Consider the following 16,007-nt stretch of genomic DNA (forward strand, 5'->3'; position numbering starts at 1 on the left):
TATATACAGTGCCATCCGGAATTCCGGGATGATGTACGAGTGGACGGTTTCGACCGGTCCGCGAACTGGGTCTTCTATCATCTTGTGCTCCTCATGACCTTCGCCACAAACTCATTACACCTCCTTTTGATTCTATAATCAGGGAACGTGACTCGCACCAAGGGTCATTGGGACTGTCATTCGGCTGCTTCTCCCGCTGTATTGTATGTTATAAGGACCCATGATAAAGGGAAATGGGTGTTCTACAAGCGTGCTCTCCTCTCCAGACTTGAATTCAACTTCATCATGGGACAGGCCAAGATGTGCGTGTCTGATTATCTTAGAACGCCATGAAGATTTTAAAATTCACTTTGCAGTTACTATGACTCTGACGCGGACCTAGGTGTCCTGAGCAACAAGAAGATTGTGTTCCTCGGGCAAGTCTTGAAGTCCGTTAATGCCTTTGGACCCCGTTCATTTTATTTCTTAGCTTTGGAAATCAAGGCTCTGCACAAGCGCAGAACTTACGCGACAGTGGCATTCCTAATGATCAAATCCTGATTGCCAACCGGGTAGATTCGTATGCTGAGACTGCGAAAGCCAAGGGCTTTCACGTCGAACACAACTTCGCAACAGCTGCCGCAGTGGCAGACGGTATGTATGAATTCATACCATTCAACTCTAACTAATCGCAGGAATTCCTAGTGCTTTTTATCCTGATACCAGACCAGGTCCAACCCCGCGTGTTTAATGAGCAATTCTCACCCAATTTGAAGAGTGATACCACTATTGTTGTTGCTTCTGGGTATAACGTTTTCTTCAACTTGTTGAAATTTCAGCCAGGGCAGGATGTCGTGATGGTTGCGCCACGGTAAGTCGGTAATTGTACATTTTGCCGAGTTACACGATCCCTGACTATCGCTTTTTCACAGGATGATTGGCTCTTCAGTGCGTTCTCTCCACGAGAGGGGTCGTGGTTTCCCTTGCTTTGTTTCCGTCGAGCAGAACGGAACCGGTAAAGGCTTGGATGCAGCTCTTGCACTCTCCCGCGCCATTGGTGCAACCAAACAGGGAGCTATTGCTTCGTCGGTGCGGGAAGAAACGATGATGGATCTCTTCGCTGAACAAGCCCTCTGGCCCAACATTATTATGATGTTCAGGTTTGAATACCGCCAAAGTTTCAAACGCCACCATAAATGACACAGTTATCGTCAGGGAAGCTTTCAATGTCCTAAAGGATGCTGGGTGCTCAGACGAGGCTCTTTGCTATGAAATGTGAGTTGTTGTTTAACAGACTTTATTTGTAATGAATACACTCCCAGGTGGATGTCGAAAGAACCTGCAGAGATCTTCGAACGAGCCGCGGATGATGGTTTCGTGGCACAGGTAAGCATATGTACGAAGTAAAATGACATATGTTGCTAATGCTTAGTAAAAAAAATAGCTCAAGCACCATTCTACTATCTCTCAGTATGGTCAACTGGGTGGTTCACTCAAGCTCGAAGGAGGAGCCATGCGGGAACACTTCAAGGACATCCTGTACAACCAGGCATGATTTTTCTTTTCAATTCCAAAACCTTGCTGAATTCTCCTATGCAGATATTGAGTGGAAAATTCTGCGAGGCTTTCAGCCAAATTGAGGATGATCTTGACAAGGAAGGTGATACGAACCCCCTGAATGAGCTGTATAAACGATCAGAGGAGATGGAGCTCGTCAAGGCTGAGAAGCGCGTCAGGGCAAGGTTGGCTGGGCTTTTGTAGACAAATTTCATCGACCCTATGTAAGGCCACAAAGTTTAAGTACTTACGTGCCACCATGCATGGCCACTTTTTTGTCTCCAAAAATCATATTTAGGCGTGTGGCTGTGTTGACACACGAAGTTTTCGCATGTTTGTTCCGAATCACTGCAAGCAACTCAAACACCGTCCACCACAAGCGAAACTCACCGCCAAGCAATATGGATGTAGACATATCTCCCAATCGAAAATCGTGCGTCTTTCACACTTATGATTTATTTTCAACCCACCCACTGATACCCTTATGAGGTCTCGCAACCATTCCACTGATACCCATCGCACGAGGCGGTCTCTTCGTTCTGGCTCGCACGAGCGAGACCGTGACCGTCGTGAAAAGCGCAAAGAAAGAGACTATGACGACAAACGACGACGCAGTCGCGACAGAGGAAGCGAACGAGATTATCGTGATCGCTCGCGCGATAGGTCCCACAGGGACCGCGATCGTGAAAAAGACAAAGACAGGCGTCATCGTGATGATGATAGACGAGAGCGGGGAGACGTCCATCGCCGTGACCGTGATGGGGGAGACCGTGACAGGCGCCGCAAGAGGGACGAAACAGACGAGCCCCCGGATGAGCGCTTGAAGAAGAAGAGATACGATGACATGGACGAGTCTTCTGCTGTATTTCCGCTCAAGGACAGTCCACGAAGGGGTCATGACCGTAGAGAACGCTCACGTGAACGTAGGTATCGTGACCCACGAGACGAGTTCGATGACCCCCCTCGGTTGCGGAGGGACAGGGATCATGCGCACGACAAACATCCCCCCATCAATGATACCTCACTCAATGAGGAGGAGATAGACAAAAGCTCGTTAAAAATGAGTTCCCCGCCAATCAAGTGCGTCACCTTTTTATTACCATGTCTCATTGGCTCATAATATTCAGACGACCCTCACCTACTTACGAGGCTCAAGAAGACTACAATCCCGACGAACCTAAAGAAGACGATTCGGAAGCTCGGTCGGTCTTTGTTTCTCAGCTTGCCGCTCGGCTCACGGCGCGTGACCTTGGATACTTTTTTGAGGATAAACTTGGCGAAGGGACCGTAATGGATTCTAGGATTGTCACGGACCGGTTGTCACGCCGTTCTAAAGGGTGCGCTTCATCATTTCCTGAGATTATTCTCGAGATGCTCATGCCTTTTGGTAGTATCGGATACGTCGAGTTCCGGTCGATCGATTTGGTAGAGAAAGCTATGTCATTGAGCGGAACAGTCGTAATGGGTCTCCCTATCATGGTTCAATTGACTGAGTCAGAAAGGAATAGGCTTCATCCAGGAGACGGGTGAGTTTTGCATGTGTAGCGTGTTTCTGCCATCTGATAGTTCGTCGAGGAACCTAAATCTTCCACCCGGCGTTCATGCGCCTCATGGAGCTATGCAGTAAGAAAACTTCTCAGCTACTCGCTCCAAAGTTGTGACGTATTGCTTTTCAGACTTTACGTTGGTTCCTTGCATTTCAACCTTACCGAATCCGATATCAAGCAGGTCTTTGAACCCTTCGGGGAACTAGAATTTGTTGATTTGCACAGAGACCCTATGACCGGGCGCAGCAAAGGTTACGCGTTTGTGCAGTAAGTAAACGTTGTCTTGCCTTCTAGGCATCCGCTAAATTCAACAGATATAAACGTGCCGAGGATGCCAGAATGGCTCTTGAACAGATGGAAGGTTTCGAGCTTGCTGGTAGAACGGTATGGCATCCCAAATCGCAAACTCATAGATTGTCATTCAATTTCAGCTACAGCTGAGAGTCAATACAGTCCACGAGAAGGGCACTGTGCGATACGCACAGCAGGATTCGTTGGACGAAGCTGGCGGTGCGTTTTAATCAACATTTCATAAGTGTTTACTAATATTTTTATAGGCGGTAATTTGAACGCAGCATCACGACAAGCACTAATGCAGAAACTTGCTAGAATCGAGCCTGCTCCGAAGCCGCAACTTGTGTATGTAAAATCCAACTATACCAACAGCTTATCTTACAATTGTTTGTAGCAACAAACCAAACATTCCACAAGCTATGCAGTCCCGTTCTGTCTTATTGAAGAATATGTTTGACCCAGAAGAGTGGGTTTACATCCAAGCAATCGAGTTTCTTCTAACAATTTTTCTCGTACTATAGGGAAACTGACCGTGACTGGGATAAAGAGCTTGCCGACGATGTCAAAGGCGAGTGTGAAGAAAAATACGGCAGAGTAGAGGCCATCAAGGTTGAAAGGGAGACACAGGTTTGCATTCAATTTGCATATAGTTTTTGATTCAGTTTTTGAACGCAACTATAGGGTGAGATCTACGTCAAGTTTGACACAATCGAATCCGCCAAGAAAGCTGTACAGGGTCTGAACGCTCGGTGGTTTGGTGGCAAACAAGTCTCTGCGGTATTTATCTCGGATGCGATAATGGCTGCGCATCAATGAGCGATATCTCCATCGACTGCGGTCGCCACTCAACTGACTGTTTCTCGATTTATATTCCATGCTGAAGTGATAACGGTTTGAAGATATTGATGCTTGTATGCTACAGGTCTCTGTTGGCCGATTCGATTGGTATTCCCAAACTTATGCTGTGCATAGTCTTCCGGAGAAAAGATAACAAGCACAGGCAGGTTGATCGCCGATTCTTGTTCATCTCATGACGAGTTTCATTTTCTCAGAGAATTCTTTTTCTTGCCGTAGATTCTCGTACTGTCTGAATCCAGTCATTATTGCCTTTATCCTGGTGGTGAGCCTGACAAACCTGCACTCCAGGAACGTGGGATGTCTTCAGAGTGGTCGCCAGGTGGTATGGACAGATATACAAGCCTTGGATGATTGGTGACCAGATCTTGCGGTAACAATTTACAACGTTGGCGGCGCTTCGGAAAAACGGAATCCGTAAGTGCGAATGTGTCTCCTCCGCTATCTTGTGACACTATCCCGCAGCTCACATGGTTGGTCGATATCGATGCCACGTAGGACTTAACGGTCTAAGATAAGATGTCTAGTCACCTGAACAACTTATAATTCATGACAGGGCTTCTTGTCCGCATATTATATAGCTTGATATCAAGTTGATTGTTCTAATCCCCTTGGATCTGTTTTTCTTCTGCCATTGATATTCAACATGTCCGTTCAAAAAATCAACAGCCAGGAAAGGCCGCTAGCACCTATGTATTGTATGAGTTCAAACGAGTCGGTGATATGAAATTGATCAACGGGCCTCAGCGCATGCGGTGAAGATCCCAGGCCTTGTCTTCTGCAGCGGACAAATCCCTGCGGACAGCACAGGCAACGTGGTCCCAGGAGATATCAAAGTCCACACTGCAAGTTCATTATGATGAAGCTATTGCCTGTTACCTGACACCCGAGCTTTGCAGGTTCAATGCCTCTCTAACTTGAGCGACGTATTGAAAACGGCTGGTTCGTCATGGGACAAAGTGGTGAAAGTGAACATTTACCTCAAGAACATGGGCGACTTCGCGGCCATGAACGAGGAGTATATTAAGGCTCGTCATAATCATTACTTCTGATCGGGATTAGATCATTAACAACATCTTCAGTTTCTCCCAGACCCTAAGCCGGCTCGTACATGTATCCAAGCTGGGGGACTACCTCTTGATGTGGACATCGAGATCGAAGCGATTGCTGCAGTTTGATTGTCTCACTCGCGATTCTGAGGTGCTATTCGAAAAGAGATAGGACCCTATCAATTTCACACCAATAATACTCACCCTTGGGCAATCAAAAGACCTGGATGACAGTAGTACCTATAGCACAGGCTTGACGAAAAAAGCGTTCAAATTCTCGTTATCACATTCAGCCTGATTTTACTTCGTACAAGCAACTCCAATTATTCATAATGTGCCAAAAGTTTCGGCAAGGTTCTCGACGGCATCACTCACGAGCTCACGACCGACACTCAGAACACTGAAGATTGGATGAGAAGAGCATTGAATAAGAAAGTACTCTTGTGACTTACCCTTATAGAGAAAACGGATAGATATGATCAGCTAATCAATTGTGTAATAACAATATAAGGAGGCATACCATCCATAGCCAAAATCTGATGGGGTGCCTTCTTATACACTTTGTGCGAGACTGGCACGCCAACTTTCTTGAGTCGTTCGCCATATGCCAGGCCTTCGTCCCTAAGAATGTCAAGTTCCATCACCGCGATCCAGGTCTTTGGAGATTTGGCTAGAAGCTCATCGGGCGCAAAGATTGGAGAGTTGTCCCACTCGGTCCTCTCTGCCTCTTTTGGCACATAAAAATTACGGAACCAGAGCATCCTCCCTGTATTGAGCCAGACTGTATTTGCGTTCTCTTTCCAAGATGGGTACCGATTATCCGTGTGGAGAGCAGTATTGTCAGTCACTGGAACAATGAGCTGCGCAAGCTTCAAAGGGATAGGCGGTTGAAGCTCGGCAGCCTTCATGGAGATTATGGCAGCAAGATTACCGCCACTACACAAAGATTGGTCAAATCAATTTCGATACATCGGCCGATAATCACCTACGCAGATGAACCACCAATCGCCAGTCTCGTAGGGTCAACTCCTAGGAGGGATTTTCCCTTCTCAAAGACCCATTGTAGCGTTTCAAATGAATCTTCCACTGCGGCGGGGTAAGGATGTTCTGGCGCAAGACGATAATCTGGTGATGCTACAACACACCTCGCCCCTACAAGCTAGTGATAAACAAAGGTGTGTTTTGATACCTAGTAATGTACCTTTGCAAAGCCGAGAGCAGAAAGCGTTTTCTGAGCTAATGTTTCCGAGGGTCCATCCGCCTTATAGTACTGCTTCAATATCATTGATATTGAAAGGTGCCTCAAACTCACCACCGTGGTACCAGACGTATGCAGGCCAGCCTTCGGAAGGAGGGGTGCCCTCCGGCGTAAAGACGCGTACCTTACAGTGGCTCAAGTCATAATCTTGAACACTGCCGACTGACAAAACCTCTGCGCTTCCCGGTACGGTGTCACCTTTACGGATGGCGGGGTCCCAAGGTAGCAAGTGAGGAGGAACGAGGTGAGCAACATATTTATTGTGGAAGGCGACGTACTCGGGATCGAGACGTGGAAGGATGTCTGGGTCAATAGCTTGCGGGGCTGCCATTTCAACTAAAACAATGGATTCGAACTCAATAAGCAGATGTTTTCCAAATGTATTCTCTATGTAGAGGTTGGACAATTCACCTCGGTCAGAGCGGACCGATCCTGTAAGGTCACCAGGACATATGACGGAATTCCGTAGATACGAGGAACTGTTAATAGACGATAGTTGTACGGTATCACTCACTCAAACACCGCAACTCCCTAGGTCGCAACTATGATCCATGTGCTTAGATTAAAAGTTTTGATAGGAGCATCAGGTGGCCAGGGTCGGAGCTCGAATTAGAGGCACTTTTGCGACACACGCATTCCATAAACTCCTCGAGGCCTTGGAGACCTGAGCATTGTGAAAAAGATCTCGTGTCCCAGGACTAGATACACAAATTATATGGACACCAGATTGTAGCTGGAGGCAGAAAATGATTATCAAGGAAGGATACATTACTAGGAGGATAGATTCAGTACTTACCATTCCGGATTCACCACGAGGACTTCAATAAATAAAAATGCAGAACATGGAAAAAAGAAATCAGAAGATCAGCTTGGAGCTCGAGGCAGACTAGTGTGCACGGTGGCTCATCCTCACGTGGGTAACACAGCAGTCACTTGTGCCCGTTTCTTCTTTGGCTGAAGTTTGGGGTGGGACTGTGGGACCGATTTAGAACCACATCTAGAGTTCGAACAGCTTCTGATGCGTGATTGCCAGTGTCCATCATGAAGTTGATGTGCATGAGAAAGAACATGAATTGTGACCACTTTCTTCTTACAAGGCTGAGACTTGGGAAAACAGATAGAACTTAGTTGGTGACGGTATTTGAGGAGAGGCTTTGAATTAATGAGACATTTTTGGGATTTCTGCTTCTGGCTTCAGGGTTGGGAGTGCGCTGGATTCGGCGACGTCTACATGAATAGAGACGATCTTTTGAGCACGAGCATGAAAGGAAAATGTGAGCAGCTCAAGGTGCATATGAGGGGAAGCTTTGGAAACAAAGAGGTGTTTTGACGACGGGGACGTTGAAAACCAGAAAGTAAGCGTCGCGTGATATGCGTATAAAGTTGTAATATTTAAAATTGATGAAAAAAGACAGGAGATGCAGTCGTGCTTAGTAAGACTCTTAATAATTTGAATCCAAACTGTGTTTTCGAGGTTTCTTGCACACTGTATTACTGTCTCTAGACTGGGTCTTTGGTTTCTCAAACTACTTTCTACATGACAGACATAACAATTCGTGAGACAAGCACCCTTTTGGGTACCGGAACTACCAACCTTTTCATGGGATCCAGATGTCAACCACTCTGTCACCTCCTTCATCCAAATCGACGATGTAGTACCACGAGTGACCAGCGGCTATCAAAAAAAGCGTGCTGCCCAAGGATCTCGATGGTATCTCCGATCTGCAACGTAGAATCCGTGCTCCTGCGAAATTCTCCCTAGCTTCATGACTTGCCAACAACCTCCCCGAACCCTGGAATCCGACCCGTGTCTTTGCTCATAGCTATGGTACCAGCATCGCACATGGCCTCATCTAACCCGTCGCTTCTTCTTCCGGGATAGTATGAAACGACGGTGGCCAAGACCTATGCTCAATAGGATAGTGATCCGAGTCACACAGGAAACTATCCCGGTATGCTCGACCTCTAGCAGCTACACGACCTTGACCGGCCTTCCACAAGTCTCTCAGAAGGTGTCATCTTCAGCTTTGCTTCCGCAGTTGCGCTAAGAGATGTCAGAATGCATCGGACGAGTAGCTGATTGTCGACCTCCTTGTCATTTGACTCTGCCAAAACTTCCATGGCCATGGCCGCTGCGTCATCGGTAAGATGCACTCCGGTTGAATACGAGGTGGCTTTCTCTACTGATGTTGATCCATACGAGTATCCTGCGTGGGTGTAAAATCCAAATACTGAAATTGTCAAAGATGCAAACACCCTCCTCATGCTTTGAACGATACGAGCTTTGGAAGTATCCCAGCTCGCCTATGTCCGTGAGTAATATACTAGCACACACCCATTGTGCCTTCGGCACAGGAAGCAAAAAAGAGCGCATTTTACATGCCTCTGGACTGACATTTTTGGCTGTACCGTCGGCTACGAGACCACCTTGCACGACTCCTCAAGCTTCCATGAGTATCGATACAACGACCGTAGAAGTTTTGCCGATATTTGAAAGTAGCTGCAATTTTGTTCCTCCAACTGTCTCTCAGTCAATTTCATCTGTGCTTGACCTCTCCTACCTTGTGCACCTTTCAAGTGCCCTCTAAAGATTTCTCCCCAGTCTCTGCCATTCTCGTGCATCTTAAATCTTTCTGCAGTTCTATGCGAACACCGCGCGATCCACGACGAAGGCGGATATTTTCAGAGCATTGAGTAGTTTACTCACAAAGTCAGTAACCAATGCATCTTTCTTGGGGCTAAGAAAATGTATTGGCGTTTTAGTCTGCAATGCGTGCACATGCACAGCCAGGCATCAATGTCGATGTAGCTGCTGATCCAGAAGCCAATTTTGCGCCACTAGCACTACAGACTCAGAATATCGATGAAGTCCTGGATCCAATATCACTTGATGAGATCGACATAGCATTTGCGCTACTGAAACGCAAGACGGGCCGTGGAACGGGTGCTAGTTGACAGAAATGAGGTGTTGGAAGGCTAAATTTATATTTTGCAGAATTGAAGCATGTTGACCAAGGTCTTCTGTTGATGACAAGATCATGGTAGCTGATTACACCTCACACAACGCAGGACAGCGGGAATGATGCTTTATAGTGATACATTGTTGTACACATAGCCTTGTAATTGGCGCTTTGAAAAATTTGCCTACAAGTGGCAGAACAGTGGCGATTCTGCCACTTTCTGCTAGCACAATTGCCCACAAATAATTCTGCCTCAGCCGCACTAGCCAAAAGCAATGATGGGCGTAGGCTCGTAATGGGGAATATCCACCTCGGTCAGAGCGGACCGATCTCGTGAGATCACCAGGACATACAACGGAATTCCGCAAGAACTGTTAATACTCCGAGTCGTTACGAAATACCGTCACGGTGGAACTTGCAAAGCCTGCCACGTAATGTGTACAAAACACACCACATGGTAGCTGCAACGATATCATCACGGGGTAGATACGATGTAGATTTTGCAGAGAAGCAGCTTACATTGTATACTTATAAGCAAGTGCTATTGGCTGATATGACAGCCAATTTCCCCGCAAAGATCATGTCACCCATACTGCAGACTAAAACGCCGATGCACTTTCTTAACCCGAATAAAGATGCATTGGTTGCTGATTTTGTGGGCAAACCACTCGATGGTCTAAGAACACCCGCCTTCGTCGTGGACCGCGCGGTGTTCGCAGATAACTGCAGGAAGATGCACGAGAATGCCAGGAGCTGGGGGGCAACTTTTAGAGCACACTTGAAGACACACAAGGTAGGAGAGGTCAAGCACAAATGAAATCGACTGTGATGAGTTTCACCAGACAGTCGAAGGAACGAAAATGCAGCTAGTTTCAGATGTCAGCAAAACTTCTGCGGTCGTTGTATCAACGCTCATGGAAGCTTGGGGAGTCGTGCAAGGTGGTCTCGTAGCCGACGGTACAGTCAAAGATGTCAGTCCAGAGGCATATAAGATTGTCTCGACTCATCCACTTTTCAGATTCTTTACGGCCTTCCAGTTGGTTTGAACAAACTGGATGATCTGTCTGCTCTACATGCTGAGATGACAAAATATGGAGGAACCGTTCGTATTCTCTTGGATCATTTAGATCAAGTAAAATTTCTGGAGGAATACGAGAAAGCGCAAGAGCACCCGAAGAAATGGTCTGCCTTTATCAAGATGAATGGCGGTCTGAAGTATGTTCTCATAATACCACCGTTATATATTACTCACAAACATAGGCGAGCCGGGATACTTCCAGAGCCTGTATCTTTCAAGGCATTCATGAGGAGGGTTTTTGCGTCTTCGGCAATTTCGGTGTTTGGTTTTTACACCCACGCAGGATACTCGTATGGATCAACATCAGTAGAACAAGCCACCTCGTATTTAACAGGGGAAGTGCGTCTTACCAATGATGCAGCGGCCATGGCCATGGAAGTTTTGGCAGAGTCAAACGACAGAGAGGTCGACAATCAGCCATTCGTCCTCTCCGTGGGATCCACTCCCACAGCTCTTAGCGCAACCGCGGAAGCAAAGCTGAAGATGACATCCACGCTCAATGGAACACTAGAGCTCCATACAGGTAAGCGAACCTGATCAAGAAGGTTTAAGCGTGGCATAATCCGACTCGTACAGGAAATTATCCCATGCTCGACCTCCAGCAGCTACACACAACCTTGATCGGCCGTCCACAAATCTCTCAGAAGGTCTTGGCCACCGTCATTTCATACTATCCAGGAAGAGGAAGCGACGGGTTAGACGAGGCCATGTGCGATGCTGGTGCCATAGCTATGAGCAAAGACACGGGTCGGATTCCAGGGTTCGGGGAGGTTGTTGGCAAGTCATGGAAGCTAGGGAGAATTTCGCAGGAGCACGGGATATTGGTGCAAGTCCCCCCAGACCCAGAGTCAGGTCGCACAGATTCCACATTGAAGATCGGAGATACCATCGAGATCATTGGGCAGCATGCTTGTTTGATAGCCGCTGGTCACTCGTGGTACTACATCGTCGATTCGAATGAAGGAGGTGACAAAGTGGTCGACATCTGGGTCCCATGGAAGGGTTGGTAGAGCCGAGTTCATATATGTGACACGCATAATAGCAATATTGGAGCAGTGTCAAAAGTTGTGAAGGAACGAAACAATAAACGTCATAGCTAATCGCACCTAATTCCTCTATTTCTGCAGCACACTCATCATGAACTACATCACAGCCCAAGCCGTTTTCTCCATGTGCACTCTCTGGGTAAGAGATTAGTCCATCCCCATCCCTGTCTCGAAAGAGGAAGACGAAGTAGGCGTGATGGTGTTTCATCTAACCACAGAACCGTTTCCAATGTGTATGGCTGTAGCACGTATTGTCCACAGACAACCAGTCACACTGTCGATGAAACGCGTTTCATTGGGACGTGTGAAAAGGCCGAACCTTAGCCTAAGCAGCGCAAATAATGATATGTCTTGTGGTCGATTCCTTGCTTTTATTGCTGCTTGTAAATATATGCATGGTCACATAGCCAACGATGACACAGTGGAAGACATTGGTAGGAGATGTAGCAGCCGTAAAGATATGATGAAACCAAAATGAATTAGTTTGAGGCAAGTGATGATGTGGCTACACGCAACTTGAACAGCCGATCAGGACTTGAATGCTGTGGGTCTTGGGTGGACGGTCACAGGGTTGACTGCAAGGCACTTGTTTCGGTACAGTGGTTCGTAGCAAGAAATTGGGGAGTGTTCAATGGATATTATAATTTCTGATGCCTAAGTTCGCGCGCTGATAACTCTATTTTCCTAAGTATCGATGTCATTGTATCATTTTACTGTCAACCTGAAACCGTCATTTCTCGATGTAACCACCCAGTATCATGTAGAAATGCGATCCACTACCACCACGAGAGAAGGAACGAAAGAAACGTATTCCGCTCGCTGCGCATCTGTTATCCTCACTCGACTACTAACGGTCAGGGTCTCCAGGGGGCACTTTGACCGTGCCAAAAATGCCTTCATATCCTCATGAGGGAAAAAAGATTCCTGGCGAGCTTCAAACGCGCGCAAATTAGGGAGCGATAGAACATTGAGCAGACCAGATAAACAGGATGGCTCTTCCAGGCAAGTCACGAAGCGGAAGGTTTGGATTTTGGTGTGCATAAACGAGTTCAAGGGATCTTGTTGGTCATTTTGTACGCGAAGAGTTAAAGAGGACAGGTTGGGACATAGCTGAAGCAAATGGAGGACTGTGTCCAGGTGATATAGAGCGATCTGAACATCCGTTAATTGGGCCAATGCAGAACTGAAAGAAGACAAGTGCTCGATGTTGAAAAATGAACGTATGCTAATGATGTGGAGACTGCGCATAGTGGACGGCAGTTGCCAGATAGATCGTGCAATGTCAGGACATGACCACCCTCTTATGGTCAGCTCCTGAAGTGCTGGGAGGTCTGTAACAAAAGGGTGATCGCCATGAGGGTGGGAGAGTCGGAGAGATGTGACATGATTCATGTAAGGCTGAAGAAGGCTTCGTATTTTAGTTGAGCGGTGATGTCCGAGCGTTACCGTAAGCGGACGTCCTCGTGAACGCTTCAGCCACAAGTCATAGCCAAGAGCTGCCTGCTCCCAGTCTCTGTCGTCGCGTTCCACATACAACCTGCACCATAAATCGGGTGCACCCACAGCAACTTCCCTCCATCGTCGGCATATTCCTGTCAGCAGTATGGGGGCTTTTAGGACTGATGGGCGCAACCGTTCGGTTTCTGGGAGATGGTCGGTATACATTTCGGTTGGGTCTTGGGCTGATAGGGACCACAATTCGATCTCAGGGAGACAATAGTTGAATATTTGAGATAGGATTTCCGTCGGCAGGCGCCAGAGAGATGATACGAGTCCCTTGTGAAGATTCATTGACTGTATAATCTTCTCCTTCTTTTCGACGACTTGCTGATAGATATTTTTGACACTATCCATCACGGTCTCCAGGCCCGAGATCTCATGCAAAACTGTATTCAATTGCTGCTGGCGCTCAGCGATGATGTTGATGACGCTCTGGCGTTCGAATCCTACAGTATAGTGGTCGATATTGGGGACTCTGGAGTATGGAGTTTCAAGAACTGGAATCTAGTGATCATCAGTAACATGCTGATATGTCAAAATTGTCCAAGGAGTAGACGTACAATCACTTGCGAGCGTAGGAGCTGTAATAAATAGTTGTTATCCTCAGCTGACACAAATTCTGATTCAAGAAATTTGGTACCTACGATGTTTTGTAGTGCACTGATGATATCTGAAAGAGACTCGAATGTATTGAATTGTGAGTAGGCTGTCTGCATGTTATTGGCTGAAGCGAGGAGCAAAGGCATGATAGGCTAGAGCACGAGCGAACTCAGCGAGTGAAACAAACGTTATAATATTGAGTAGTACCTAGAACACCAACAAACTAGGATATGTGAGCACAAGCGAGTACGAGATACTGGAGATAACATACCTCGGCGAGTAGAACAAACGACTGCACAGCTACTAGCCAATAAGATGATATGGAACGGTTATGTAAAGTGGCTAAGTGTGGATGGTGCCGGTGAATCACTGTATAGTACCAAGAAGTAAGTAAAAGAGGTACTAGTGGCAGAAGGTAATGTTGAATTCCCGGTGGCGATGACGACGTTGTTTGGTTCTGTTGAATTCTAGAGCTCGGACTTGGGATTCCTGATGAAGCGTGAGGAATCTTGATCGATAGATTGTGAATACAGCATAGCCAGTACTCGCAAGTCCCAAACTCTGTATTGGAGCAATCCCTAATTACCGTGACAGACAGACTCATCGTTGGTGCATTTGTTGTCCTTTCCATTCCACCCCTTCCTCACTGACAACATAAAATATGAAAGGATTCGCCTTCTTTCGCCTCATCCTCCCAAAGAATGCTGTACCACGGCAAAAAACTAGGGAGTGTTCACTAGATAAGTCAATCCCTGATGCTTTCGCGCTGGTCAATTCTGGCTTCGCGAATTATGCTATTCTCTCACCAGTTGCATTGTGTCATTCTACTGCCAGTCCGAATATGTAGCCACCCAGTATTATCAGCATAAAATCCTGTAAGAGCGCAATACTTTGAGGGAAGGAATAATGGAAACATATTCCGCTTGCTGCGCATCTGTTACTGTCAGTTGACCGCAGACAGTCAGGGTCTCCAGGGGACACTTTGACTGTGCCAACCATGCCTTCATATCCTCATGAGGCAAAGAATGATTGCGGCATTCAACTTCAAGTGACCGCAAATTAGGGAGCGATAGCGCATTGAGCAGGCCAGGTAAAAGGCGCTTGAACAAGGCGGGATAAAGGACGCCTAAGAATTGTAATTTGGTGTGTGCAAACGATTTCAATGGTCGTCGGTCGAATTCTACGCGGACAATTAAGTAAGACAGGTTGGGACATAGCTGAAGCACATGGACGACTACGTTTGGGTCACGTACGGAGATCTGGACATCCGTCAAGTGGGCCCATACGGGCCAGAAAGGTGACAAGTCCTTGATGTCTAAAGACGACGTCATATCAATGACGTTGAGACTGCGCATAGTGGATGGCAGTTGCGAGATAGATTGTACAATATTCGGAATGTCAGCATTCTTCATCCCTCCGACATTCAGCTCCTGGAGTACTATCAGGTCCGCAACGGGAAGGTCAGGGAATTCATGAATATGGACTCGGAGAGAGGTGATACGAGTGAGGTAAGGCTGAAGAAAGCTCTGTAGTTTAATCGAGCGGCGGTAACCGAGTGTTGCTAATGAGAGTGGACGTCCTTGTGAACGCTTGAGCCACAAATTATAGCCAAAAGCTGCCCGCTTCCAATCTCTGTGGTCGGCTTTCGCAGACATCCCGCACCATAGATCGGGCGTACCCACAGCAACCTCTCTCCATCGTCGGCATATTCTTGTTAACAGCAATGGAGCTTTGGAAATTGATGGAAGAGACAACGTCGTAGAGAGGCAGTGGGTGAATATGTTGGATAGGACTCTCGTTGGCAGGCGCCAGAGACCCGACACGAATCCCTTGTGCAGACTCATCGACTCTGTAACTTTCTGCTTCTCATCGACAGCTTGCTGATGAAGATTCATGATGCTATCCATCACGATCTCCAGGCCCGAGATCTCATGCAAAACTGCATCCAATTGCTGCTGGCGCTCAGCAATGGTGTTGATAACACTCTGGCATTCGGGTTCGACAGTAGAGCGGTCGATATTGGGGAGTGTAGAGTATGGAGTTTCAAGGATTGGAATCTAGTAATCGTCAGTAACATGTCGGAATTGGCCAAGGAGTCGACGCACAATCACTTGCGAACGTGAGAGCTGTGATGCGATGTTTTGTAGTGTACTGATGATGTCTGAAACAGGCTCGAATACATTGAAATTCGAGTTTTCTGTCTGCATGTTGTTGGCTAAGGCGAGAACTCTGAAGCAAGTGTGTAATAGGCTAGAACGAGCGAACAGCTGCTGCGAACTTTAGT

At 47.0% G+C, this 16,007-nt stretch overlaps 9 protein-coding genes across 9 annotated transcripts; 5 read left to right on the forward strand and 4 right to left on the reverse strand.

Annotated features, from left to right (window-relative positions):
- Positions 1 to 283: 283 nt before the first annotated feature.
- EDB93DRAFT_1260308 (IlvN-domain-containing protein) lies at positions 284 to 1,876 on the forward strand (the record flags this gene model as incomplete). The annotated part of the gene is made up of 9 exons (XM_041454173.1): positions 284 to 302; positions 357 to 416; positions 470 to 633; positions 685 to 850; positions 912 to 1,139; positions 1,195 to 1,254; positions 1,302 to 1,365; positions 1,424 to 1,528; positions 1,579 to 1,876. Coding segments are annotated over 9 exons (1,028 nt in total), but the record flags the coding sequence as incomplete, so codon positions are not given.
- A 144-nt stretch (positions 1,877 to 2,020) lies between these two features.
- Positions 2,021 to 4,193, forward strand: EDB93DRAFT_1073912 (uncharacterized protein; the record flags this gene model as incomplete). Its single annotated transcript, XM_041445051.1, has 11 exons — positions 2,021 to 2,616; positions 2,664 to 2,873; positions 2,928 to 3,062; positions 3,112 to 3,159; positions 3,213 to 3,350; positions 3,398 to 3,467; positions 3,521 to 3,593; positions 3,641 to 3,722; positions 3,772 to 3,843; positions 3,899 to 4,004; positions 4,059 to 4,193. 11 exons carry the CDS (start codon positions 2,021 to 2,023, stop codon positions 4,191 to 4,193), a joined length of 1,665 nt encoding a protein of 554 aa, XP_041313559.1.
- Positions 4,194 to 4,878: 685 nt separating this feature from the next.
- Positions 4,879 to 5,410, forward strand: EDB93DRAFT_1237099 (Endoribonuclease L-PSP; the record flags this gene model as incomplete). The annotated part of the gene is made up of 4 exons (XM_041451382.1): positions 4,879 to 4,930; positions 4,980 to 5,068; positions 5,132 to 5,264; positions 5,325 to 5,410. 4 exons carry the CDS (start codon positions 4,879 to 4,881, stop codon positions 5,408 to 5,410), a joined length of 360 nt encoding a protein of 119 aa, XP_041313560.1.
- Positions 5,411 to 5,608: 198 nt separating this feature from the next.
- Positions 5,609 to 6,870, reverse strand: EDB93DRAFT_1073778 (alpha/beta hydrolase fold-domain-containing protein; the record flags this gene model as incomplete). Its single annotated transcript, XM_041445038.1, has 5 exons — positions 5,609 to 5,721; positions 5,802 to 6,217; positions 6,271 to 6,433; positions 6,483 to 6,542; positions 6,594 to 6,870. 5 exons carry the CDS (start codon positions 6,868 to 6,870, stop codon positions 5,609 to 5,611), a joined length of 1,029 nt encoding a protein of 342 aa, XP_041313561.1.
- Positions 6,871 to 8,658: 1,788 nt separating this feature from the next.
- EDB93DRAFT_1099278 (uncharacterized protein) lies at positions 8,659 to 9,494 on the forward strand (the record flags this gene model as incomplete). Its single annotated transcript, XM_041446914.1, has 4 exons — positions 8,659 to 8,682; positions 8,786 to 8,851; positions 9,179 to 9,253; positions 9,303 to 9,494. The coding sequence occupies 4 exons, from the start codon at positions 8,659 to 8,661 to the stop codon at positions 9,492 to 9,494; spliced, it is 357 nt and encodes a 118-aa protein (XP_041313562.1).
- Positions 9,495 to 9,893: 399 nt separating this feature from the next.
- Positions 9,894 to 11,587, forward strand: EDB93DRAFT_1112121 (uncharacterized protein; the record flags this gene model as incomplete). The annotated part of the gene is made up of 6 exons (XM_041448115.1): positions 9,894 to 10,292; positions 10,342 to 10,470; positions 10,518 to 10,714; positions 10,760 to 11,100; positions 11,154 to 11,393; positions 11,438 to 11,587. Coding segments are annotated over exons 1-5 (1,216 nt in total), but the record flags the coding sequence as incomplete, so codon positions are not given.
- Positions 11,588 to 12,180: 593 nt separating this feature from the next.
- EDB93DRAFT_19331 (uncharacterized protein) lies at positions 12,181 to 13,970 on the reverse strand. The gene is made up of 4 exons (XM_041455648.1): positions 13,931 to 13,970; positions 13,768 to 13,875; positions 13,684 to 13,704; positions 12,181 to 13,627 (listed from the first exon to the last, which is right to left on the reverse strand). The coding sequence occupies exons 2-4, from the start codon at positions 13,867 to 13,869 to the stop codon at positions 12,380 to 12,382; spliced, it is 1,371 nt and encodes a 456-aa protein (XP_041313564.1). The 5' UTR covers positions 13,870 to 13,875; positions 13,931 to 13,970; the 3' UTR covers positions 12,181 to 12,379.
- On the reverse strand, positions 13,777 to 14,441 carry EDB93DRAFT_19356 (uncharacterized protein). The gene is made up of 2 exons (XM_041455650.1): positions 13,995 to 14,441; positions 13,777 to 13,946 (listed from the first exon to the last, which is right to left on the reverse strand). Exons 1-2 carry the CDS (start codon positions 14,352 to 14,354, stop codon positions 13,893 to 13,895), a joined length of 414 nt encoding a protein of 137 aa, XP_041313565.1. The 5' UTR covers positions 14,355 to 14,441; the 3' UTR covers positions 13,777 to 13,892.
- A 142-nt stretch (positions 14,442 to 14,583) lies between these two features.
- Positions 14,584 to 15,930, reverse strand: EDB93DRAFT_1244606 (uncharacterized protein; the record flags this gene model as incomplete). The annotated part of the gene is made up of 2 exons (XM_041452229.1): positions 14,584 to 15,780; positions 15,829 to 15,930. The coding sequence occupies 2 exons, from the start codon at positions 15,928 to 15,930 to the stop codon at positions 14,584 to 14,586; spliced, it is 1,299 nt and encodes a 432-aa protein (XP_041313566.1).
- Positions 15,931 to 16,007: the final 77 nt, after the last annotated feature.

Source organism: Suillus bovinus, assembly GCF_016758785.1.
Source record: "Suillus bovinus strain UH-Sbo-P2 chromosome Unknown EDB93scaffold_1, whole genome shotgun sequence".
Lineage (NCBI taxonomy): Eukaryota > Fungi > Basidiomycota > Agaricomycetes > Boletales > Suillaceae > Suillus > Suillus bovinus.